General features: G+C 42.2%; 1 protein-coding gene across 1 annotated transcript in view; it reads right to left on the bottom strand.

The window, feature by feature from the left end:
* Window positions 1-27711, bottom strand: part of ADARB1 (adenosine deaminase RNA specific B1) — an 89024-nt gene that overhangs the window by 17624 nt on the left and 43689 nt on the right. The window contains exons 4-8 of the mRNA XM_074910216.1: window positions 25794-26725; window positions 16294-16408; window positions 9253-9421; window positions 8579-8727; window positions 7800-7968 (exon numbers count right to left, since the gene is read on the bottom strand). Of these exons, the coding sequence (XP_074766317.1) occupies window positions 7800-7968; window positions 8579-8727; window positions 9253-9421; window positions 16294-16408; window positions 25794-26725 (1534 nt within the window). The remainder of the gene's footprint in view (window positions 1-7799; window positions 7969-8578; window positions 8728-9252; window positions 9422-16293; window positions 16409-25793; window positions 26726-27711) is intronic.

Genomic DNA, 27711 nt, shown 5'->3' with positions numbered 1-27711 from the left:
CCGCCTTTACAGATATAAACTGAGAAACTACACCAATACCACACATCAGTTTTTGAAAGGCCACAGGCATTGCCTCCTGAAATGGTAAAACCTCCTTTCCCTTCCAGTTTACAAGCATGAATTATCAGAACACATGCCAACAATGGCTGTCAATCTAGTACTAAAGTTTACTGAAACCACAACTTCTTTTGAAGTTAACGGGCCAGATTCTATATTTCACTACAAACTGTGAGGTGCAGAGCAGAAAGAGCAAAATTTATTACAGAAAACTTCAGTAAAGCCAGTGTTGCCTTTCTGGTGAAACAATTAAGCAAGGGTTTTTTTCTTCACCTTAAAAATAGTATCAGAAAAGGGTTAAGTAACTGAAATTATTTAAATTTAGGTTACAAACTCAAACCTTTCAAGGCTCAAATGTAGCTTATAATACAGAAATGAACCTTCCCACACTGCAGGAGAGTGGACATAGACCCTGGCTGTGGCACAGTACTCATTTAGTTGCATCTGATGGCTCAAGAAAGCAATAACAGAAGACAACTCTCCCATCACTAATTCAGCAGTTTAAATCTCTCCTGCACCAGCCATGGGCAAAAACGCAGAGCTCGCACATAAAATGACCTGATCTCAGACCACAGAGCAGACCGCACCCATGCAGTACCTTTTCTCACCATTAAAATAGGAAAATGGCACCATGTTTGCAACAGAGAAAAGCACTAAAGCACAAGCAGGAATGCGGCATCACGTCAGTGGTGTTACTGAAATGCCTAAAGGTGCGCAGACAAGAGATTTGCCAAAGGGGAAGAACACCTCAGCAGGCAGGGAAACACCCTCCAACGTAAAATTTCTCACTGGGGAAACGTGAGACGCTTGTCTTAGCTGAGCATAAAACCAATGCCTCTCATGACACTATTTTACATATTCTGAGTGTTCTGGTTTTAAGCTACTACAAGAATTTTCTTTCACAACCTTTAAAAAGCTTCAAAGAAAAACTAACATTTAAAATACAAACTTTTATACTGATATAATGCATGAGCCACAAGATTTAGGTCCAGACTGCCAGCACTTATATACAGGTGCCTTGATTTGAGCTGGGGCCTAGGTCTCATTACAGTTAATCACAATGTACTCAGCAGCCGAGTACGACCACGGTTGTTGGGCTGAACAGTTCTCCATCAACGAGTCAGCTGTCTAATGCCAGGGAAGCTGGGGCACCTGGCATGGATGAGGATACCTGTGGCCAAACACCAGCTGCGTGTTCAGCCACATGCTTCTTTCAGCTTCAGCTCTGCAGTTCTGCAAGCAATGCACGCTGCAAGGAAAGGCAATCTGACACGATGCCAGAAAGTTCAGGCAAAGATGTATTTACTTATCCTGAACTGGCCTTTCTCTTCTGAGCTGCCTTTTGTGAGACAGAAGATCATTCAGTCACCAAGTGGTTTGGTTCACTGTCTACCAGGGGTTTGTTGAGCTGTTATTTAAGCCCTACCATGTCTGAGGAGGCAACAAGATTTCTCAAGCTCTTCTAGCAATAATTAGAATAAAAGGACTTAAGCTTGAGAAGAGAAACAAAAGCTGAAAATCAAAACCACAGATCTCCTTTTTCCTCAGACAGGCTAGCCAACACACTGCAGTAGCCCTTACTAGCACCTGGATTAGGAGATTCAGTGCTCCCAACGCTACACGTATGAGCTACTACTGCTTTTCTGGGACAAGGGAAAAAAAATTATACCTTTATTTGACTATCTGGCCACTGAACAGCTCCAAACAGTTAAAAAACATAAGGAGGATGACAGTCAAAGGATGCTGTAATCTGATGCTGCTATAAAGTACGAAGTTGCACCCCATCATTTCCCCACCACCAAGACTGACTGAAGAGGATGCTGCCTATCACCACTTTGATCCCCCTCAGCCTGCTAACTTTATTGCTTGTACAGCTCTCCGTAAAGTCAAATCAGTGACATGAAACATTAAAACAAAAAACCAAACCCCCGTCCTTGTATTTTGAAGAGGCAGTTCCTCTAGTCCAGTTTACAGCACGGCTCCACGAACAACTGCGGGAGCACTGCTGAGAGGTAGGGAGATGCACAGCACAGGAGGGCATGGGTGCCGGGCGTCTCCTAAAACACCTTCTCCATCAGACAATACACTACCGAAAGCACATTTCCAGATGAAAATTAGCTTGCTTTTAGAAAGGAAATAAGCACTGGACAAATGATGCTTTTTCCTGCAGATAATCTTATTGATTTCAGCTGGGCAATTCTGCTGGGCAAAACTGGTGGAGCAAACTGTGTAAGGAGCAACAAATTACATCTGGTCTGACCAATATACAACATGTATCCCTTTAGTAACCTCTTATTATTCCTCTCTAAACTCCTTATTATTATTTCATATATTCATATATTCACTGTTTTCTATAAGGAAGAAGTAATTCATAATTACATAAAACTCTCTTATTTCGTATCAGGTTTATTGATTTGTTAAGAAATTTCCATCAAAACTGTACCAGCAGACCATCTTTTTTGATACAATCTTTTTCTTACATAAAAACTCTGCTTTTCATTGAGGTTTTTCTGTTTGGCACGAAAAAATCAGCCATCTTAAAAATTTCATGTGTGAACCAAAAACTACTTCAATTCAGAAACATTGCTGAGATGTCTCCCTGGTAGTACAGCTTGGGATGCCTCGTATCCCCACTTTGCTCTACACTTCACAGTTCCTCATGCACACTTAGCTACAGTGAGACCAAAAGACCAAATTTTCCCTGTCACCAAGATTCTTCCATGTCCTCTACCTCATCTGTGATGTAATCTTGTGCTTGAGCATCCAGGGAAATGCTCTTTCAAAGCACTACATCTCACCACCTTTACAGACTAGACCCCAACAATGGCCTTTGCAGATCTGTGCACATGAATTGTGTTCAGCTCCTGACTATTTACACAGAAAATACTCTGTGTAGTGTGTTCACTTGAGGTTTTATAGATGAGCACTGCACTGGGAAAATCTGAAATTTACAAATTTATCATACTCAGTGGTCTCCTTATTCTGTATTCCCCACTTAGATTTTATTGGTAACAACCTGGAGGATGGATGCACTTTCTCAACGTTTCTGCTGTTCTCAGTCATGCTACATTAAAAAAAGAGGGCAGAGAAACCGGAGACCAACACCAAAACAAGAGGAGTCCTCTCTTCCCTGCCACGTTGTTATATTTCTGCTCTTTAGACTACCATGTGCTCAGAGGCAGCTCAGTGTATGTGCAGTGGTTTCCTGAAAGATCTGTTGCTTTCTTCATGACATACAGCTGATTTCACAACTCTCAATACATGAAAAGGTAAGTAAAATTTGGCTCTGAAGCAACACTTTCACAGAGTGTGCTAGTGCACCTCTTGCAAAAAAAACCCAGGCTGAAAATACACACTTTGGGTAAAAACTCTCCTCTGAACTTTTGAAACCCAAACTGCATAGAAATTGTTATTTGCACTATTTTAGAGAAAACGTAGAAATGAGGGGAGTCTAACCGCAGTAATCAATAAAGTTTGATGTTGATATCAAACGTCTTAGCATCACTTTCAATAATTTTTATGCAGACAGCAGTATGGAGGAGGTGAGTCACTGTGCGTTGCATTTACAATGGTGTGCACATGGAACTGGTGTCAGAATTCATCTCCTGAGAATGAAGAGTCTCCTGCAATTACCAAAATGAGGCAGACTGCAAAACCTGACAAAAACAAGTGTTTACAATTCAAAGAGCTGCTCTTATTAATATAATTTATAAACAGCAATGACTATGAAGAAAATTATTTAGTAGGCCTTCTGTTTATGACAAGCTTTTACTTGCAACTGATGGCAAGGGAGAGGTGTCAATGTGTGAGAACTTGTCAGACTACCTCCAAAAAGCATTTTACCTCCTTATATGCATCTCTTGCATGACGGAGGCACACAGCTCAGACGGCAGCTGTCTCAGGAAGTAATCCCAAAGGCAGGCTTGGCTTACCATGACACCAAGATTTCAAGGTCTTTCAAACTGCAACATGAACCAGGAGCTCCTCGTGACCACTATGCATCCAAGGTGTGGGGCAATTTGCTTCTTACAACAAAGATGTTGGAAGCTGCAGACCCAGGGGCTCCTGCTAGCTCTAAACAGAAGGTGATCATGTTTGCAGTAGCTGTGCTTGTGGGTTTTCCTGCGTGTTTCTGATTTCCAAGACTGCTGCGATCAGCCTGACAAGTTTGATGCTGGCAGCATCCCCAGGGATGCTCACAGAGCCCTGTGGTGGCCTCCACCTCTGCAGCTTGGTGACAAGCATTTGTCTGTTTTTGCAACCACGTTTGCTGTGGTTCATCATTCATATGCAGGGACACTTATGCTCAGCTTCAGCTCAGACCCACACTGGGTAGGTCATGATCTGCTGGCTGTGGACATCCATCTAGATGGGCTTCACTCTGATCACCTGGCAGAACAAACTGGCAGATCTGACTTCATTCAGCTAACTGCAATCTGGTTTCTTTTCTTATTTTAAATCTGATTTCTCTTTGTTTCCTTAAGAGATTAACTGAATCTCTATGATCAGTCCCTGCCTTTCAGGAGCCACAGCATAGAGAGGCAGCAACATTGTTACGTGGAGTCAGAGCTTCTTTCACATCAAGTGGTCAGTCAGTGGCCCACACTATAAATCACTAAGTGCAAGCAGTTCATGGTCTCTGACAGTAGCACTTCTTGCAAACATCTTTTTATTTAACGTGAGATCATATGTGCAGTTACAGACAAGAGAATCTGTTTTCCCTTGTAGCTGTACCTAGGTTGGCAACCACACAGCTCAGACTTGTCACAGCTTTTCTGGAGTTGCCTGGATTTGCTGCATATCAGTGAGCTTGGGTCAATACTCAAGGCCACTGGTTTGAGAGGTTACACGATGCTACATCTGGCTATTTAGATTCTACACCTTGGATAGTAGCTTCCTACCACTTTCCCCCCATTTTTTTACCTAGGTGTCACACAGCCACCATGTATCAAAGTGAATACATTCACATCAGCCACTGCCATTGGGGTTAAGAACTGCTCTTTCTATTGCTGTTCAGAAATCACATGGAGTGATCATGGAGCTTGCCACTTAGAAATAACTCTCAAAGACAGATGGATGGGCATGGACATAGCTGCAGAACATGCATGAGTGAGCATGAGTAGGATTTCAAGATGAGTTTGTGTGCACCAAGTCTCAAAAAACTAAGTGGTAGGGTCAAGATGACAAAGCCATTGGGGAGATAAAGAGAAAGATTGTGTTACAAACTTCCATTTGGATTTCCCACTCTGAATAAGCACAAAACAAGGCCAGTGCATGGGCACACCATGTTCTTTCACACTAAAGATGATCAGAAATAATATTCTCCCGTCTTTAGAGAAGAGCACCGATTATTTCCCCTTTAACAACTCGATTTAATGTTAAAGCTCTTCTCAATTCCTACAGCCTTCCTACCAATGAAGTGGGGTGAAAAAAAATTTGCTCTTCTCAGCAAGACACTAGCCATGACTGGAACATTTCATGAGTAGTTAAGTAATTATTTGAAGCCAAAAAACTTGAATGTGGGTGCAAAAATGCATCAAAAGGAGAATGACAAAAATAGACTTCATAAAGTACCATGGAACAAGGTTAGAATAAATTTGAAACAAATGCATGTATATTAATGACCCAAACCAGTTATTCTGGTCACAGAAACCACCCTAACACCATACTGCAGTGCCACTAGACACTAACACACTAGGATAATCCTGTTCTAATTCTTCTGACCCAAATGGTATTACACTCATGGCCTTCCCAGGCTTCTCAGAGTTTTTCTTGAATGTTCCTACCAGGCTCAGAAGGGTGCTAGACAGCACAATGCAACAAAGCACTGAGTCTGAAAATAACAGCTTGGATTATACAAATAATCCACACAGATGAGGCTGTGCAGATACAAGCAGTTTTCTTGCTTGTGCCATCCTGTACCCTGAATTTATCCATGTCTTTTCCAGGCTGGGACTAGGAACCTTTGGGAAAACTCAGTGGAAATTCACAGGGCTGAGGCATACTGGAGGACTGACTGCCAGACACTACAGAGAAATGCATTCTTTCAAATGTAAAGGGACAAAACATGGTCATAAGTGTCAGGGAAATGTGGAAAAAAAAAAAAAAAGAAAAAAAGAATATGAAAATTTGGGCCTCCTTACCCGTCATACAGTCTTTGTTCTGTGTCAAGGGGTTCTATTTGCTTCCTTCACTGGCACAAACAAAATTATTCCCATTAGCCCCAAGGAGAGGTGACAGCTAGCTACGCAAGCGAGAGATGGATTCTGTTCTGCATCACACAAAATCAACAAAATAGTCAAATGTGTTCTAGCTCAACAACTGTCTTCATTTTTTTTTATTTGCACTAACAGCAACAACGATGTGATAAAAGAAGTCAAATGAATGTGGCATGATTACCATGTCAGGTGGTTGGGAGAAGTCCCTGGCATGAAGGTGGGGAATTTACTTGGTGAATTTTATTGAAAATATAAAAGAAACTAAAATGTCATTTTTGTACAATTACCTTTCAGCAACCCACTGTCCTAGCTTCTGAAAGACCCTATCTATTTATGTTAGGGAGATTTAAACTGAATAAAACATCTTCCTTCATTAGAGATGCTGATTACTCGAGACAAGACTAGAGGAACAAAGTGATTACGTAACCTTCCTCGTGTATTTTTGATTCAGCATACACAGTTCACAAGAATAGTTCCAACCTAATACACGTCATAAATTTTGAATCAGGTTAACTGTGACTTGACAAAACAGCAGAGCTATTTTAATTTAAAAAATAACTTGAGTATCATGAGCTGAAAAACTTTCTCCTCTATTTTGCAAGAACACAGAGGCTGCAAACACAGACTCATTTAAAAAAATTATGTTGCAACTCTCCCATACTTCTGATACTTGTTAAAGGATACTGCTGTTAAATTTTTTTGGAGGATAATCAACTGTCCATTTATGATTTTGAACAAAAAAAATCTTTTTGTTAAAAAGAGCAACAAAGAAATAATTGCATAAGATATAAATAAAAACACTAGTATCAAAACAAAATATTTAATTACAGTAAAAATATTTAAACTAAAACTAAAATAATTTTAAAGTTAAAAATTAAAAGTGCCCATCAATTACGACTTTTTAAACTGGAACACTTTTTCCCCTGTATAAAATAATACAAATCTAAATCTATCCATGGAAAATGTATGTATCTGACATCATAGACTGTTTTGGGTTGGAAGGGACCTTAAAGATCATCTAGTTCCAACCCTGTTGCCATGGGCAGGGACAGCTTCCACTAGCCCAGGTTGCTCAAAGCCCCATTCAACCTGACTTTCAACCCTTCCAGGGAGGGGGCAAGGATGTATATCATCAGAGGAAGTTATCCAACTATAACTAATATAATATATTTATTGTGCTGGTTTGCTAATGCTATACTACTTTGGAGGAGGGGGCGGGGGGGGAAGCATTCCTCTGCTATTTCCCAGTGACATAAATATAAAACAAAGCTGTCATGACTTGAAGTGGCTGGAATGATAGATAATGGTTTCACCTTGCCCCTGAAGCCAGTAGAAGGTCTGACACCACTTGCAGGTGAAGGATCAGAGCTTTATCACTGGAGCTACCGCCACCCCCACGCTACATCTAAGCAATGAAATAAGCCAATCAATAACATGCACGTTCACTGCAGCTATCATGCAACCCTCCTTTCTTGTTTAGCAATAGAAAGCAATACCACAGAAAGGAATAATTCGGTATCTCACCTCGCTATCTTGTCACTGCAGGACATGGTAAGTAGCCTTTCTCCTTGCAATACACCATCCCATGTCTGGATAGTGGTAGTAGAGCGCACGGGGATGGTCCCTTCCCCAGATTCTATTTTTGTCCGTAGCTGTCCTCTCGCTTTGCGGTTTGGATGCCTGTCCCCTTGATCTAAATGACAAAAAAAATTTACAGTCAGCTGAGAAACATTCTCTGTGTATTTTACATATAGCATTACAAGGAGAAGAGTTGAATAAAGGTATTTGCCTGCGTAACTGCTGACTTGCATAACAATTTCTATTGCTCCTTGCAAATTAGCTACAGCATCAGCCTTCTCTCACAAATACAGTCTTCTAAAACACACTTGCAATTAAACCAAGCTTTCCATGAAGGAGCAGTACACAGCAGGTAGCTCTTCAATTCTGTTCTGCGCGTTACAGCGTTAGAATGAAGTTAACGGACAGATCAAGAAAGGGGCAGGCAGACAACCACCATTAAAAGATGGGAACAGGGAAGCGGTTTGGTTAGTTCTGTACAAATACTTGCTGACTCACTGGCTTATCTCGGCTAGCATTCAGCCTCTTCAAGACCACATGCTGGATCAGTCTATACTTAACTTCTACCACACAGGAAGAACAGCTCAGAATTTTTTTTGAAGAGATCTTTGTCTAACACACATCTACACTAAAAGGAAAGAAGACACCTAAATTTTATCTGTGCCACTTGTACACGCCCAAAGAATACTTTAAACTCCCTTGCTTGAGTAGGACTGCTGTCATACCCTCTTGTGCTGCTTCATGTGGTGAGAAAATCCTAGCGTCGCCACAAGGAGACGTGCTGATATAGAGATGAAACTGCACATTCTCCTTCAGCTTAAACCCGCCTCGCTCTGACTTGATAAAAATGGATTTTTGTTGATCTTCTTTATTGCTGAAACAGAGAATAAAGCTAGAGTCAAAACTGACATTAACACATAACTAACCATAAGCTGGGCAGTCTTAATAGGCATTAAAAATAAACACAGAATGTCTGGAAATTTTATAGCATAAATCTACTACAATGAACCATCAAGACAAGATGATAAAAGACAATCAGGACAAGAAATAAGAGTGTCCTTGACATCCCCAGATGTCAAGAGCTGTCAGGCACTTACCAGCAAACGAAACATCACTACCCTTTAGCCCACTTGAGCTTATTTTGATTTACATGTTTACAGTTCACAAAATGATTGCCAATTATTTTCTTCTGTCCTCCCCTCTCATGACTGACACCTAACTGAACACATGTTTTGTTAAAGTCAAACTTCAGGGAAAAGGGCCTGAGTTCTAAATTAAACATCCTAATGCAACAGGACAAGTGTTTCACATTGAAATAATAATTCACATTGAAATGTTTTAGACAAACACCTTTTCAGCTCCATGTGATCAGCCCATCTTCCGTTTGCCTCCAGCTTACCTTAGATAAAGCTCAAGCTGTGTATACAGGAATTTAAGCAGGCACCTGCGAGATATAATTTCTGCATGGCAATCATTTAATGCAAGACCACGATCACTCATGTATTCACCATTGATGCATTTTGTCCCTGTAGAAACACTTATTACCAGGGCATCTTTCACATCTGTACCTGCAAAACAAAATTTCAGGAAGAAGATGCAAATTAAAATCACAAATAATCTAGCAAGTGATCTTCTTGCAGAACCCAAGTAAGGCTCCTTTTTTTTTGTTTGCTTATTTAAAAAAAAAAAAAAAAAAAGTCTTTTCTTCTGATACTTTCTTTAAAGCAAAAGCTTCACTCAGCCATACCCTCCCTGTACCAGTACAGCCTGTGGTTCTCATGAGTTCTTCATGTTGGAGTTCAGACAAGTTAGAAATTGAAAACCTGCAGGGAAAAATTGCTGCTTCAGGAAGAGTTATTAAAGCCCGTGCTCCAAAGAGGGTGCTTTTTTCCTGAGCTCCAGGCAGCCAGCTAGCTTCTAGCATGTACCTTCTGGCCACCTAATGCAGATATTTACAGCAACTTTAGAAATCTGAAAAGCACTCATTTATTAAAACAGCAACACGTTACAGAAGAGCATTAAGCCAACAACAGAAAAGGTTAAGACTAGGGAATGAAGAAATTTAAATGCTTAAGCCACTGTAAAACTTATCAGCAATATAATGCTTCTAGAAGTGTAGTTCTTGGCATTAAATCATTCTGTACAACAGAATTTTAAAAAGTATTTTGGGTGTTTTCTAGACAGAACTCTATCAGACACACACACAAACAAAAAAAATTCTGCAGGAATTCAGAAAGACAGGTCAAAATGTTACATCCCTCTAGCAAAACATTCAGCAAAAAAAGCCCCAACAAAACACTAATTTCTCTGAAGCTCTCGAGGCCTCACCAGCAGAGGCAGATAGTGGCCAAACCCTTCCAAACACCTTCTGCTGCCTTCCTCCCACAGAGTAGTTACTGTGATATGGAAAAGCAGAGCCACCACTTTCAGCACACCCCAAGTACGTAGAGCTGAGGTAACTCTAGGGTATGGGTAACTCCCATAACCATCTGGCTGCACAATGGCAGTGCGGATACAAACAGTCAAACTAGTAATTAGCAATGGAACTGCATAATTTAAAAGGTAATTGAGACATGGACTGTTTGAGCTCTCACTCCTGATGAAATACATAGCCTTAAAAAAAATGAACCTTAGCCCAGGCTGTGCCCTCCTGCCCACAGGGCTGGAGAAGACCATGGAGGAGAAGCAGGGAGCCACTTCACTCTACATCACAAGGCTGTGCAATGAGGTCATCTAATTCAAGGGGTTCCCCAGATACATATCCTAGCAAAGATGGTTTCTAATTCTGTACAAAGCTATTTCTTCTGTAATCAGAATGTATTCACATGTTAGTTAAGTCTTAATTCCTTGGTCACATGGCTCTTCTGGGAATTGTGGACACAGGACTGTAATTATGATAAAAACTTGTTAAATATCACAAAGCATATTAAATAAAATTAGAGCATGTTTCTTACAGTGCTTTGCATTTGGGGCTTCTTGTGGTTTGAACTCGGCCAGTAGTCAGTCACCATGTGGCCAGTCGTTTACTTTCCCCCTCACCTCCCCAGTGAAAGAGGAGAGGGACAAAAAAAGAAATTCATAGGTTGAATAAAAAAAAAGAAAAAAAAGAGTAATAGTAGCAAACCAACAGTAACAATAGTAAATCCAAACGGGTAATATACAATGCAGTTACTCACTGGCCATCAACTGGTACACAGCCTGCCCCCAGCAGCTAACCCAACTGCACCAGAAATCCCTCTGCGCCCACTGGGAAATGGAAATGGGAGAGCACATGTCCTCTTACATATTGAGCATGACGTCCCATGATATGGAATGCTCCAATGACCCATCCGGGCCCAGCCCTCCAGCTGTGCTCCCTCCCAGCCCAAGGAAAGTTAACTCTATCCTGGCCAAACTCAGGACAGTGTCCACCCCTTATTCCATATCATTGACATCATACTCAGGTTCCAAATACATCCTAAGGAATCACCATTCCTTTTTCCCAGGTCTCACAGATATCATTCCCTCAGTCTATGGGCCATGCTTCCAAAATGTCTACTGAGTTCATTTAGTCCATAACTTTGGGTTCCATCTGTCATGACAGTCTATAAGGCTGGAGGAATGAGGTGGAGTTGGTTCAGTTCGTGGAGCAGGAGGCTTTGGATGTGGCAGGAGGATGTTGCAAGGCACCAATTGCAATAACAAGGTTATTTGACAGTTTGATTCATGGGCTATTTTCACCTAAAATCAAATCTCCTTGAGGCACGCATCAGACTTCTCCATCCTTCTGTATTACCCACCAAGTGCACCCAGGTCCTTGGGCAAAAGTGATCCCACACATGGGTTTACCTTTACCCAATGCAGGAGTAACCCAGATGGTCTTCCCCAGCATATTCCTAATGTGCGCTACGGGGGATTTATCCCCATCTACAGTATGTAGGAGGTTTGACTGAGCAGGGCCAGCTTGCTTGGCAGATCCTCTGGGATTGACTAACCAGGTGGCTTTTGCTAAATGCACGTCCCAGTGTTTGAAAGTTCCACCGCCCATTGCTCTCAATGTAGTTTTTAGCAATCCACTGTATCACTCAATTTTCTCAGAGGCTGGTGCGTGGTAGGGAGTGTGATATACCCACTCAATGCCATGCTCTTTGGCCCAGGCATCTATGAACTTGTTTCAGAAGTGTGTCCCATTATCTGACTCAATCCCTTCTGGTGTGCCATGCTGCCATAAGACTTCCTCCTCAAGGCCTAAAATGTTGTCTGGGCAGTGGCATGGGACACAGCATAAGTTTCCAACCAACCGGTGGCTGCTTCCACCATTGTAAGCACACAGCGTTTGCCGTGCTGAGTTTGTGGGAGTGTGATATAATCAGTCTGCCAGGCCTCCCCATATTTATATTTTAACCATCGTCCTCCATACCAAATGGGCTTTAACATTTGGTTTGCTTGATTGTAGTGCAGGTCTCACATTCATGGATTACCTGCGCAATAGCATCCACCCTCAGTCACAAGCCCATCTATGTGTTTCATCTCTTTCCTGACGGCCTGAGGAATCATGGGCCCAGTAAGCCATAAATTGTTCACCTTTATGTTCCCAGTCAAGATCTACTTGAGACACCTTAATCTTAGCAGTCTGATCGGCCTGTTGGTTGTTCTGATGTTCTTCAGTGGCCCAGCTCTTGGGTATGTGAGCATCTACACGACGTACTTTCACAATAGATTCTCTACCTGAGCAGCAATATCTTGCCATCAGACAGGTTTGCCTCTGTGCTGCCAGTGGCTCCATTTCCACTGCTGTAACCACCCCCACAGGGCATTTGCCACCACCCATAAGTCAGTGCAGAGGTAAAGCACCGGCCACTTTCCTCACTCAGCGATATCCAAGGCCAGCTGGATGGCTTTCACCTCCGTGAACTGATTCGATTCACCTTCTCCTTCAGCAGCTTCAGCAGCACGTCATGTGGGGCTCCACACAGCTGCTTTCCACCTTCGATGTTTTCCCACAACGCGACAGGACCCGTCAGTAAACAGGGCACATCGCTTGTCCTTATCCAGTAGTTTATTTATATGGTGGGGCCTCTTCAGTACGTGTTACCTCTTCCTCTGGCATCATTCCAAAATCTTTGCCTCCTGGCCAATTTGTGATCACTTCCAATATTCCCGGACGGCTGGGGCTCCCTGTTGGAGCCCATTGTGTGATTAATGCGACCTATTTACTCCACGTGGCATCAGCTGTACGGTGTGTAGAGGGGACACTCCCTTTGAACATCCAGCCCAGCACTGGCGGTTGGAGAGCCAGGAGGAGCTGTGCTTCAGTCCTGATCACCTCTGAAGCAGCTCGAACCCTTTCATATGCTGCCAATATCTCCTTTATGGTTGGCGTAGAGGGGGCCTCAGATCCTCTGTATCCCCAACTCCAAAACCCCAGGGGTCGACCCTGAGCTTCCCCTGATGCTCTGTGCCAGACACTCCAGGCAGGGCCATTCTTCCTGGCTGCAGTGTAGAGCACATTATTAACATCTTGCCCTGTCCGAACTGGCCCGAGGTCTACTGCATGAACTGTTTTCTCTTTAATTTGTTCAAAAGCCTGCCGCTGCTCCAGGCCCCATACAAAATCACTCTTTTTCTGGGACATTTGATAGAGAGGGCTGATAATCTGACTGTAATTTGGAATTTGCAGTCTCCAGAAACCCACAACACCCAAGAAAGCTTGTATCTCCTTTCTGTTAGTTGGTGGGAACATAGCTGTTATTTTATTAATCACCTCCATTATGGCTGGAATCTGACGACGTCCACCTTGCCGTTTTATTCCTAAAAACTGGATATCTTGTGCAGGTCCCTTGACCTTACCGTGCTTTATGGCAAAACCAGCTCTCAGAAGGATTTGGATTATTTTTTCCTCTTTCCCAAAAACTTCTTCTGCTGTATCACCCAACACAATGATGTCATCAATGTACTGTAAGTGTTCCAGGGCTTCCCCCTGTTCCAGCACAGCCTGGATCAGTCCATGGCAAATGGTGGGGCTGTGTTTTCACCCCCCAAGGCAGTCAATTCCAGGTGTATTGGACACCCCTCCAGGTAAAAGCAAACTGTGGCCTGTACTCTACTGCCAGAGGGATGGAGAAAAATGCAATGGCAATATCAATTGTGGCATACCACTTGGCTGCCTTCAACTCTAGTTCATACCGAAGTTCTAGCATGTCTGGCAACAGCAGCACTCAGTGGTGGCGTAACTTCATTCAGGCCATGATAGTCCACTGTCAATCTCCACTCTCCATTAGACGTTGGCACTGGCCATATGGAGCTGTTAAAAGGGGAGCGCGTCTTGCTGATGACTCCTTGGCTCTCTAGCTGACGAATCAGTTTATGGATAGGGATTACAGCATCTTGATTGGTGCAATATTGCTGTCGGTGCACGATTGTAGTGGCAGTTGTTTTTCAACCCTCAGCAATCCCACAACAAAAGGATCCTCTGAGGGACCAGGTAACACAGACAGCTGTTTAATTCCTTCAGTTTCCAAGGCAGCTATGACGAAAGCTCACCAACATCCTTTTGGGTTCTTAAAATACTCCCTCCTGAGATAATCTATACCAAGAATACATGGAGCTTCTGGGCCAGTCACAATGGGTTATTTTTCCCACTCTTTTCCAATTAGGCTCACCTCGACCTCCAATACAGTCAACTGTTGAGAGCCCCCAATCACTCCTGAAATACAAATGGGTTCTGCCCCTTTAAAATTTGACTACATTAAGCACCCGTGTCCACTACAGCCTTATACTGCTGGGGGTCACACATGCCAGGACATTGAATCCACATGGGCCAGTAAACTCCGTTGTTCCTGTCCTCCGCCCGGCCAGAGGCAGGGTCCCTCTAATCTTGGTCATGATACTCACTAACGACAAATGGATTGGTGTGCTGCGCATGGGTTTCAGCCTCATCTTGATCACTCAGTTCTTGTGAATACAAATCAGAGTTCTTCTCATAGGATCATGAGCAAAGTCGACCTTTCTGCTCCATTTGGGATTTTTGGAAACTGGAGCAGCATTTCTTCTAAAAGAACCCCATTTTGTAGCTGTTCTTCCATCCAACTCACGCACCAGCTCTTCTAGGAGGCGGGTAGGTTTTCCATCCATTTCTTCATGTCTTCTCCATGATCACACAGGCAATGTCACAGCTTCCCCCATGGTGTGTACCGGTTCTCTCGAGTAGAGAAACAGCTGCATCTGTCATAGATCAGCATTACATAGTACAGCAAAACCAAAATCTTAACCCAACTTTCATGGACAGTGAGCAACAACATGGGGAATACCTACGGCAAATGAGGTGATAAAATCTTAAGGAGCCAAGCAATAGAAATGATGACTCTATCTGTCATTATCTCAAACCTCAGGCCCCATGTTTTCTCCCCACAAATCTTCTTGTCCTCCTTCCATTTTCTCCCCATGCCCCAGGAGAGGGCAGCAAGCAAGAGGTTGAGCGGGTGTTTGACTGCTGGCCAGGGTCAGCCCACCACAGATGTTTTGTGACAGTGTTTGGGCCATGCTGTCCCTCTATCACATTCCCCTGTCCCTAGAGCATGCAGTTACCTACTTTAACCAGCATCCTCAGACCTCTCTGCTCTGTGGAGGAGGCTCCCTACAAACACCCCTGTAGGAGGAAAGGTCTGGCACTGCCCAAATCACCAAGGGAAGGCTGTACATTTATCACCAATATCCATCCAACTCCTACAACTAACTGAGGACATTTCATGACAGGCCCAATATGAATGTCCCAGCAAGGGTTCAGATGGATGGAAGACCAAGATAAATCTTAGCATGAGGAAGATTCAGTAGCAGCTTGGTCACAGATCAGCTTAGGGCAGAACTTCACTGCTCTGGGTGATCTGACAGAGCATGGATCTCTTGTCAGCAGAGAACCACAACATTGCTGCTGCTTGTACATGCACACAAGTGTCAGCTGCCAAAACATAAGCTGCTTTCTTCACATATTTTTACTAAAATGACTGAGACACAAAGCACTAAGAATAAAATATAGCAAGAATAACTCTAACAAAGTGCAAAACCTTAAAAGCTTGGAAAGCAAGCATAATTTCTTACATAATATGCCAAAACCCAAGAATGCCATCTGTGTGACCAATGTGGTGACATTTTTTTTAGATTTACTTTCCAAAAGTTGCACAATTAATTTTACAAGGTATGTGTATTTTGTAGACCATGAGTTATCCTGGATGTCTCAATCAGGCAGAAGACAGGAACTCTGCAGAAACAGAAGTATTTGCAGGTCTAATTTTCCTGTAATTATCTTTAGCTAAAATTTAGTTGCTATATTTAGTGCACTTTAAAGATTAAACAGTAAAAATATGTTTCCGTACTGGTTGATTGAAAAAAGATAATTTCCTAGAAGGCAAACAGAGCTCTCATATTTAAGCAGTTAAAACAGACCCTTTCTTTCTTTCTTTACCTGTTGTCATGACAATTCCAGCAAGGACTTTTCTACGTGCATGTGGAGATGTGAAATTTTCTGTCAAATCACTGAATTTATCTACAACCAAGCGTGCAACAGCATCAGCTAAAACCTGTAGGATCATACAGAAATACACATTAGAAAGTTAAACAAATAATTTAGAAATTACATCAGCATTGTCTTATAAAGATTTTCCCTTTTAAATGATTTGACACAATACATTAAATGTTGTTACTGCCCACTTTAAAAACAGACATTGAGGCAGTATGTCAAGGAGGTGGCTGGGTCCAATTTTCAGGCATACTGAGCACTCATGGCTCTTATAAGTGGAAGCAGAGCTCTGTGTGCTCCACGTCTATTAAAACAGAGTCAGACAGCCTTAAGCCAAGCATCAAAGTACCTAGTGCTCGTGATTGTTATGAACATTTGAGGCTTAGCAGAACAACTGGATAGACAGATAAGTCTATACTTTCATGCTCAAACCTCAAAACAAATCATCTCAGTAACTTCAACACTAGAGCTGACAAGAAGATTGAAGTGCAAAAACCAGGCTCACCAAGCCAACGTGTAAACCTTTTATAACAGCCGAATTCATTATCTAGCTATTATATAAATAAGAAGAAATCTGTTTTCAGCACTGGTTAAACACTTTCTATTTCTTATTTTTACAAGACATACAAATTTAGGCAGAGAAAATGTCAATGCAAAACTCAGAAGAAGCTATCTCAAAATTAGGAAGGATTCATCTTTTTCACTTCAGGAAAACCTGAACAATAACAATCACAGCCTTGTATCTTGCCAGCAGGGTTAGCAAGCAATGTCATTCAGGCTGTAAGAGGGCCTAATTTCGAATTATGGAATGGTTTGGGTTGGAAGGGACCTTAAAGATCACCTAGTTCCAACCCCCTGCCTTGGGCAGGGACACCTTCCACTAGCCCAGGTTGCCCAAAGCCCCGTCCAACCTGGCCTTGAACACTGCCAGGGAGGGGGCAGCCACAGCTTCTCTGGGCAACCTGTGCCTGGGCCTCACCACCCTCACAGGGAAGAATTTCTTTCTTATCTAAATCTAAATATGCCCTCTTCCAGTTTAAAACTGTTACCCACCCATCTTCCACCAGCACTGGGACCAGCAGCTGGAGAGGAAGAGTGGATAGCCAGGGAGTGAGCTGAGGTCCCTATCTTGGATCGCCCGGCATAAAGAGCTTGATCTGGTTGTCTGTGTGTTGGCACCCAGCAGTATCTGAGATGTTCTGGGGTAACCACTTAGCCCACAGGTTGACACACCAAAAGGACACAGGCCCTGTGTCACACCTGCCAGCGCCATGCAGATGTCTTAGATACCTAAGAGCATCCGAAGTGGTACTAAACACACATGTAAGCAACTACATCCAGCACAAAATGATGCCTGTGGCTGAGAGTCTTCTGCTTACAAACTGTTTTTGGGCTCTCAGCAATTTAAGATTACCACCCTCACCCCTCCAGAGGGCCCAAGGAAAATCAACAGGGCTGATGGGCAGCCGTATACAGAGCTTGGGGACACTCACTTGAAATGGCACAAACTCTTGAACACAATCAGTTCTAAAAACAGACTGCCAGCATCAAAAGAAAAGAAAGAAAAGAAAAAGGGCATTTGAAAACTGCCAGCCTGTTTCAACACCATTTTCTTAACAATGCTCATGAGAAACAACAGGCTAGAAAAAACGTGTGGAGGAGCTCTCAATGTTATGTTACCTTCCTTCTGGAAAAGCTTTAGTAGCCAAGGAAGCAACAATCAAAGCTCCTGTGTCACAATTTCAGAGCTTGAAAGCTTTTTCCAGAATCTGACTGGAAACAGCGACCAGCAGTCAGTGGTGACTGAGGTCACATCTGCACCAAGCATTGGCCCATGTTTTGCAATTGCACAACTTGCAGAGTCAGAAGACTCTCAACACTGCAAATGCAAATTTTCTGGATGCATTTGAGTGGACTACAGCTCAGAAACTCTTATCAAAAGATTGAGAAATTTTGTCAGGAATGCAATTTTGCTCAGAGGCTACAAACATTTTCAAGGTCTTTTTGCTGCTGGACCCAAAATTGTGTTACAATCTGTGCTGTGTCAGCACCGTGACCACGCAGCACAAAGTCTACATTTAATTGTGCTAGTACTTACCTAATGCAGAAAGCTGAACTTTAAGGTAAATATGCAAAAGAAAAATAATGAGTGACAGTTTTATTATTACCCTGGTTTTAGAAATTGAAAATTAATACACAAAAGGCTTAAATGATTAACCTCCCTGCAGCCACGCGGGCAGATCGCTGCATGGACAAGAAACAGAGTCCCCATTCCAATGTTTTATCCATGGCCCCATTAAATAATTATGAATACTGCTTCCCAATTACAAGTTTTATGCTCTCATTTCTGTAATATATGTATAGTTCTGCTCTACCTTACATCATGATGTGCTGGACAGGAGATCATGGCTGGCAGCTGACAAGCTACCATGCAATGTAGAATTGTGCTGAATGAATGACATTATGATGGAATATACTAGGGAAACAAGCTTCCAAATAGGGATGGACCTGATCCACAAAGGGAATACATGCTTCAGACAGGCTTCAAAGCTTGACAGAAAGGCTTGCCATGCAGGTAATAAACAATACGGGTCACTCCTCGGGAAAAAAAAAAAAAAAAGAGTTTGCTGACTGGTAACTGGAGAAGTCTTCTCCAACACTGAGCTACTCAAAGACACAAAGTTCAGCACATACCAGAAATGATGATTCCAAAATGCTGAACCAAAACTAACCGTTTGCCAAGGGTGAACATACAGGAATGCTTCTTCATGATCACCAAACAGGGATTACTCACTACATAGATCCTCAACCTACCCGGACAAATGGATCTAGCGAGGCATACGATTGCCCATTCCCTGGGCTTGAGGAGGTTACCATCATGAGGTGGGAACATAAACTGCCAGGTGTTTCTGGGAAGAAACCCATGGCCAACTTACCTTCCAATACTGCTGACAAAAAGGCTACCTGACCAACAACTGGGTAAGATACTTGCATACAGGGTAGACACATTAGCTTCTTCCCAAAAGATTTTTTCACTTAATAAGAAAAGCAGAAGAAACTGTGGTGTTGGTATACAAGTGAGAACACGGTGAGTCCCTCTGGGACGATGTAAGCTGGCACAGAAGGATGGGAGGGGGCTGCATCTTAGTGTGGAACTAAGCTGCTGGCAAGGAAACCTAAAAACGCTTGAATGAACAGAAAGTCAGACACTGGGGAGGGCTGATAAGAAGGACTAAGTAGAACTCAGGCAAGACAAAATGACTGCTAGAGATGCAAACAATACAGGAAAAACTGTAGGGGGGGGGGGAGTAAAAATCACTGCCAGAAAACAGGCAGATATACTAAAGATTTTTTTTTTTTACTTGATACTCGAGTTGAGTGACAATAGGTGGGTGGTGAGAAAAAAACACTATTAAATGTCTACAGATTTAGTTACTAAGGCTTTGGCCTTTTATAAGAATACTCACCTGATAAATTAGAATAATTTACATTCTAGACTAAGGTTTATTACATGAACATAGTTAAGAATCACTAAGAACATGGAAGGGATGGGAATAAGGCAGGCTATGAACACACCACTGCAGTGCCAGAAACAAGCCAGTAACTGGCCTAAAATGATGTCCTTGCTGTCTCCATCTCAAAACCAAGGACCTGAAGCTGTCTTCACATCAAGCCCAGGCCACTGACCAGCCTGGGCAGGGATCTTTCACTTCTCATTCTGACTTTACTCCCTTTCATATAAATAAATATTAATTGGAATAAGAATTGAACTCATGCCTCACCTTCCCAGTGAGTGCCCTAACATGTGATATGCAATTTCTCTACCCCCGCTCCTACATTAAATCATTATTCAAAGTTAGGCAATTCAAAAACAGAAAGACCTAAAATAGCTGACAGTTTGCTCATTAACGCATGTGAGCTCAAAGCTATTTTCGCTGCATTGTTCCTTTCTCTGTGATGGAGTTACAGCGAACCCACTTTTTTTCTAGGCATACAGACTGATTTTGTTAATATGTATCTTGCAGCAATGTTGTAGCAGAACCTCCCTGACCACCCATGTTATAAAACAGTCTGAAACTAATGAAGTTCAGGTCTGTCTGGATCTGCAGGAAGACCTTAGCAGGCCATAGAGACCACCCCACATGAATACTGGTGATCATCTACACGGTGGAACCAAAGGCAGCGGGAGCAGGGGCACTGCAGGGACTGACAGCACCCAGCACTGGGGAATTGACCCAAGACCTCAGTATCTTTTATGCTCTCCTTGGATCTCCAGTGATCCTTCTTAAGCATATATGTTCTCCTTCAGCTTTATTTCTTCTTACCTTCACAGTTTAGGGTTTATGTGAACTTTCACAAGTTGATGAGCAGTGGCACTACCCAGAGCAGCTAAAATCAAGGTCAATCAGATTCATTATCTCTTCGCTGACAGTGAGCAGCACAAACATTCAGTGAAGGTGGAAACATATCTACACTAATAAAATAGCATAATTATTTCCTAGTGCTCCAAAATTTCCTATATTTATTTAAAGAAACTCCTGCCTGGCAGCAGAGTCTCTCACTGCTTATGCAGTTGTATCTTTAACATTTATTCCAATTCCACAGCAATTATTCCAGTATGTAATTCATTAATTCCCATAAATGTATTTAGTATCGTGTTTTTGCTCAGTTTGAATCTGTTACATTCTCATTCTTCTGCATAACACTAAGCAGTCTATTACAATAAACTGCCTAAAGCTCATCAGTAGCTCTGCAGAAGCAGCTTTCCCAGATCTCCAACCATTTTTATCACTAATTTGTTTATCTTTTCTATATTTGAACACTTCTTTTATAGCTCCCCCCACCCCAGGTTGAACCAGGATTAACACAGCACTTTAAGTAAAAGTAGCCATTGCAGTACTGGTTCTCACCCCATTTCTTCTGCTTAACATTTTGTTTCAATGTCAGTCCACAGTGATACACAGGATAAACTGAATTTGCAACACAATTAGGTGAATGATTAAAAGTATTCCCTCTAGTGGATTTTTAAAAATTCATTTAATCTGCAGCTACACTGCTTATTTGTGTAGCTGAAGTTGCTTTCTCTCACAGTAGTCCAGCTTTTATTAATCTAAATAACTATATTTAACCTTCAGTATCTACAATTTCAATTCTCTAATTTCCACCTCTTTGCATCCTGATTAATCAGCTATCTTTTTAAGTAAACAGTTTGAGGAAATCTGGGAAATATCATGATTAAGCTTATATGGAGCTTTTCCTAACAGAGGCCATCAGTGGCCTAAAGAGGATACCCCCACCAGCAGGTTCGGACCATCTGATGGAAACTGCTTCCATCAGCAATGTCAGTGGCCTGGACCAGCAGACTTTACTGATCCCTCCTTTACTGCTGACAAAGAGTGTTTTACTGGGACATGGATCGTTTTACCAGGGCACACCAAGTTTTGTTTCAAAACAAAGATGAAACTCTTCTTCGCACAATACGTGCTTAAACAGTGAAACTTATTGCCACAAGGTGCTGTGGAAGCAACAAGATTACGGAAGTTCAAGCAAGGGGTGAAATTCAGCAGGTGAAAAATAATCCATCAAAGACTCTCAGATGGAAATACACTATTTCTGGCTGAGAAAATTCCTGAGACAGAAACTGCTTAAGATTAGAAGCATATACTGAGGAAGTACTGCTACCAATATGCCTTTTGTCAGTTTTTTCCAAGGCATTTGGTACCGGCCTGAGCAGGGACAGCACCACCCTGCCTTTGACAGAGGTGAGACCCCTCACAGCCTTCCCTGGGAAGCAGGGAGTGTCTAAGGGAAAAGAACAAATGGAAAGAAAACAAGTGATCTCTAGGAGACTTATCTCTGGGTAATAAGGATATCAAAAATTAAGAAATATTGAAGTCCAACTTCCCAGCAGTATCTGCTGCTCCTGAGCTGTTCATGGACATCCTCGTCCCACCTCCCAAGGTGTCCATGGCAATGCTCGGCGGCAGGACCGGCTCTGTGGGTGGAGATGGGCCAGCCAGCACCAGCATCCCTGCAAACCTCCCACTTCCCAGTGCTGGGGCTGCCAGCAGGGACCTGATACCAGGGACGGGATGATGTGTGAGAAGGAGCATTTGCCCAGTCCAGTGTGGCTCTTGCTGTGGTTGAGTGCTCAACAATACTCCTTGCCCCAGAAATCAGATTTGGACCTTGCACTAACAATTTCCATGAAGTCAAATTGACTTCCACTCTTCGTCTATAAACATGTGACCCCTTTGTTTTCAGAAGTGATTTTAAAAGACTGTTCCTATCTTGCTGTCTTCTCCAGTTCTTGTCACCCACCAACTCAACAGACCTATGACAAAGCCATGCACTTAAAGTTTTTAATGATATTAATCTAAGAATGCTGAAACACGCAGTTTTCTTCCGTGGAAAAGAATAAAACTTGAAGGATGCACATTTTAGAGCCCTTGGTACGTCCTGTGGCTTAATGCAGAATACAGAACACCTCTTTGCATCAAGGGGTGGGAGGTAAAGTGAGGATGGCTATCAATTTACAAAGCATAGCTAACCGTAAAAACATTTTATTTGTTTTAGAGAGGCGAGTCCCTATAATGCAAGACTGCAACCTCTTCCATTTTAAGACACTTGCTGCCAAGGTGACAAATGCACAAGGGCTGCTTTTTTCAGTGGGGCATTTTTATCTGCTCTGAGGCACATGTTGAGTGACTTACTGGCTTTAACTCACTTTCCCAGCAAAGATATTTTCCTCACCACAGGCAACAGTGGTTGTCCCTCACAAAAAGTCAATCTGTAAGCAAGCAGGTAAGCTCGCTTTGCAGAGACTGGTTTTAAATCTATTAAACCATGGGTTCAATACCTCGATAACCCACTCTACAGACCATAAGATTATACCCATGCCCATTTTATAAGCTTATTTCTGATGTCAACTGCACTTCTGTACCATTTGATAGCTTTCATATGTGTTTCTGCATTTAATTTTCTCAAGAGTGATCCCACACATGCATTTCAGCTGATACTCATGACCACCACTGGAGCAGGGATCATCTCTCCTCTTGATGCTTTCTGCTCTATCAGTTTTTCTCATGAGGCACCACAAATTAACACACTAACCACAGACAGGCTTTGAACCTGCCACCCAGGCAGTCGATTTCAACACCTTCATTGGCACAACAACACTGTACTTTTATTAATTCCACAAAGCATTTGGTATTTGGATTTTTCCTCCCCTTGCAAGTTTCTAGCTTCCATTTTTTCCAACCCAATCAGCATTTTATTTGGTCTACGGGTTATAACAAATCCTATCCTCATTTACGTCATACCTGTACTCGCCAATGTTTGCAACTGCACCCACTTTACAATTATCTCCTAATTTAACATCTTTACACATTCTGAGCAAACACTGTAAAAAAATAACACAACTCACAGAGTTAAAAAAAAAAGAAGATAAAGCAGAACCTGAAAACATCACAGATGCTTAAATCTCTTATTAATCATCAGTACGTAGCAGACCAAAATCACTAATATATCACTAACATAATTCCAATAACTTGACAACTAATTATAATTAAAAGCAGAGTAATACAACACAGTGAAGTGCAGAAGGGATGACAATGTCCTGATGACAAGCTGATCAAAACCCTCTGAATAAATAACTGGCTTTGAAACAGGTCTACATGAGGCAGTACCGGCAACCTCCCCCTTCCCATCCAGGGTATTTGGCATTACTCCTAACGCCCACCAGGTTCTCCACACAGAAGCATGCTAGCCCTGGGCATGCTTTGTCGCACACAATATGGGTATCAAGGTCAGTGTAGGAGCACTGGAAAAAATTAAAAACAGTGTTTGTACAGGTTTCCTTTTTTGTCATTTAATACTGTACTGTAGGGAGCAAATGCCCCGATCATCACATAAGCTCTGGGGACAGCTACCTGGGACTCGGTCAAAACCTGAAAAGGCAAGGAGCTCAGAAAAAAACAGCACTGCCTGGCAGTCCACCTACATCCCTTAAAGAAAAGAGACTGCTGGGTGTACAAACAACTTGACCTCTTTCACATCTCACTTCGTGCTCTTTCTCACTTCCCTATTCCACTTCCATTTTTCACCATTTTACTGATTCAAGAACTAATAAGACATAAATTACTGGTGGTGACATTTTTTTGGTGTCTGGGGCCAAATCTACTTTTGAAAGCATAGCAGAGAATGCAGTCTGAAATTACTGAATCTACTGAAGGAATCATAACTACCTGAAATAACATGATGCTAGATCTGAAAATGAAGGAAACATTCATCAATAACACATTAACTGTGCAATATTAAAAAAGAAAGCACATAGGGATTTCTAAACAATACATATTGCCCATGCATTTTGAGAAAACAACATACTTAAAGTAGCCGCAACATCTACGTATACTCTTCAATGCCACATGATCAAATCAGACCAGCATCTTATAATTTTAAAATGTAAAACAATGGTTTGGAGATAGAAAAGGTCAAAGCCTTGAAATTCTCATAATAAACAGATAGAAAATTGCAAAAAAGTCACAGACAAGTATTTGAATTTAGACAGGTTTATAATATAATTTTAAAAACCCAAGAGATGCAGTAGAAAGAGGGCAGTTGAACAATCATTATTGTTGTTTGACTGGGGAGAAACACAAGGAAGCAAATAAGGGAGAATTTTTCTCCATTAAAAAAATTCAAAAAGACTCCATTCTAGCTACTTTAAATTTCTGGTCTACGTCTGGTATGTTTGATACTTTCCCTAGTTTATGAATTACTCAATTTAAACTTTCTCTCATCCAGATTTACTTGCCTAAGCAACTTACATATACTTATTAACTAATATGATTAGAGCACAGTCCTTCAGATGACAGCTATTTAACCACACGTCTTGGATACATGCACTGTGTGTTGTTTATTTAGACCCTGGAAATGTGTCGACTGCATCAGCCTCACTTAATTTGTCCTTGACTTCCATTATCCAGCTTTGCTAATGTCAACAATTTCAGTTTGCAGAAGAGAATGATTTTCTTCTCTGCTAAAAACTGTTGAATCAAATAATAATTTTACTTAAAGCAGTAATTCTGATGCAAACTCCATCTAAGTCTTGCTGCCTAAGACAAGCAAGATGAGAACCAAGCTTTCCTCAGCCCAAACCATAAACTAAGATGACACTGCACTGGGCTTGGTGCTCTCTTACGTGACATGATCAAGGCTGAAAGCATCTGCAACAAAGCCTCCTCTCTGTCCAACAGAAAACAAAGAGTTCATGCAATTATCATAAGTGGATAAATCACCTAATACATATATACATATATATGCACACACACATCTACAGAAGCAGAATAAACAGCAGAAATACTGTTCAGGTGACTCAGTACGCATTACTTATCTTTGGGTAATGACCAGGAGCAGCCATCAACAAAACCCAAAGGGCTTCTCACCTGTGGCAAGTGTAACTGGAGCCCCTCGCTGGGAATGGGCTGTCGAGACGGGGTCTGGTCCAGCTGCATGTTAAACAAAGATGCCAGGGCCGACTGAGCAGCCCGAGCTTTTGCCAGCTTTTTATTCCTTCCCGAGCCTTCAAAAGTCTGACCGTCCACCGCCACAGCCATCACAAAGTTTTTGGCATGGCTCTCCCCGCTCTCTGAGAGAAACTCGTATTTCAGCCCTGGCCGCAGCTCGTTGAGGATCATGACGGGGTTCTTCCCGCTGGCGGAGGGGTAGGGTGATGGTGCAGGGAGAGGCGACTGGGAAAGGCTGCTGGCTATGGCTGACGACGGCAAACCATAGTCCCCACTAGAGCTAAAGGACCCATCCCCATTGGACCCCAGGTAAAAGGAAGCGTCAGAAGGGACCGGCGTTTCGAACCCATTAAAAAGGGTGTCGGGGAAGTCTGCTTGGTCAGAGGTGAAGTCTGTGTTGACTGACAGAGTCCTCCCCATTGCCAGGTGGGCTTCCGAGGCATTTGGAAACTGGACGAAAGACCGCAGAGCCTTCTCAGCAGCGTGAAGCTTGGCTTTCTTTTTTGTCGGGCCAGACCCCTCAAATACCTGCCCGTTGACTTCGACTGCCATCACGAACATGGGGGCATGGACTGGCCCTGTCTGCGAGAGGAGTTTGTACTGTAAACCGGGTTTAATCTCATTGAGTTGCATCAGGGCATTCTTTGGCAAAACAGGGCCGGGTGTTTTCTTCCTCTTCTTTGGACGAAATTTGGAGTGGCCATTGTTGCCCTCCTCCAAAGGACGCTTTCTGCTGCTGCTGCCACCACCATTGGAGAGCTGTGTCCCCTCCCCGGCACCTTGCCCACCGCCGTCCTTGGGGGGAACGTTGTCCACGTTGCGGTTTTCTTTAACATCAGTGCTGCTCGAACCTGCGGTGCCCAGAAAGAGTAACTTACAATGCCTTCGTTGCAGGATCTTGTAAATGCAAAATTTATAGATTCCTTTATCTCTCTTTGTAGCTGGTTAAGTGATGTGTGCTCACAGGTTAAATGTTTTGCAATATGATCGGAGATAAAAAAATGCAACACAACCTCTTGATGATTCAAGAAATAACACATTCAAGAATGATTTTCAAACTATGCATTTGATACAATCATATAGCAAAAAAACACTGGCTTTTTTTTTTCCCCATTTAAATCATGCTGGAACAAAACTTTTACTTGTAAGTTATGTTTGGCCTGAAAAATGCTTTAAACCAGAAATATAAGTCAGAGTAGCATATGCCCATAAAACAAAGAACTACCATTAGTAAAATAAAAATGGATGCTTAAGACCAGCACTAGGAGATGGATATTTAATTTTACTTTATTCTTATTTTAGGCACGTTTTTTCTCAGTGATTTTGGTTGCTCAAATTGAGAAATTACATAAATAAAACCGGATGAAAAATTAGGCAGCTCTTTGGTAGGCACTGTGATTGAAGAGTGTTTGAATGCTTTTATTTCTCTTTAGCTATTCCATATTCCCCAAATTCAATTATTTTTTATGCCTTTCCTAGACATTAATTTCGCCTCACCCCAATTTGCTTAGGAACTACAGCTGCCTGCTGCACCAGCATGACCACAAGACTATTTTATATATTTCCACACAGTCTTTTATTAAGAAACCTTATATTTGTCATTTACTTGCTATGTTGTAATTCCTTGCAAAGTAAGAAAACTGCTGTCACAGAGTTACAAACCCAAAAATGGTGATAAAGATCCTCTCTTAAGACTATGCAAAACACAAGAACTGTGACAAAAGCTGCGCAATCACAATGATGATATTTTAATGGGGGAAAAAAAGGCATTATAATATCAGCTTAATGATTTATTTGCTAAAGTAGAAAGCTGGGGTAATGATATATCAGAGGTATA

The sequence above is a fragment of the Athene noctua genome, chromosome 7 (assembly GCF_965140245.1).
Source record: "Athene noctua chromosome 7, bAthNoc1.hap1.1, whole genome shotgun sequence".
In the NCBI taxonomy this organism is placed as follows: domain Eukaryota; kingdom Metazoa; phylum Chordata; class Aves; order Strigiformes; family Strigidae; genus Athene; species Athene noctua.
The sequence above is the reverse complement of the archived record's forward strand: the minus strand, read 5'-3'. Positions and strand labels throughout refer to the sequence as shown.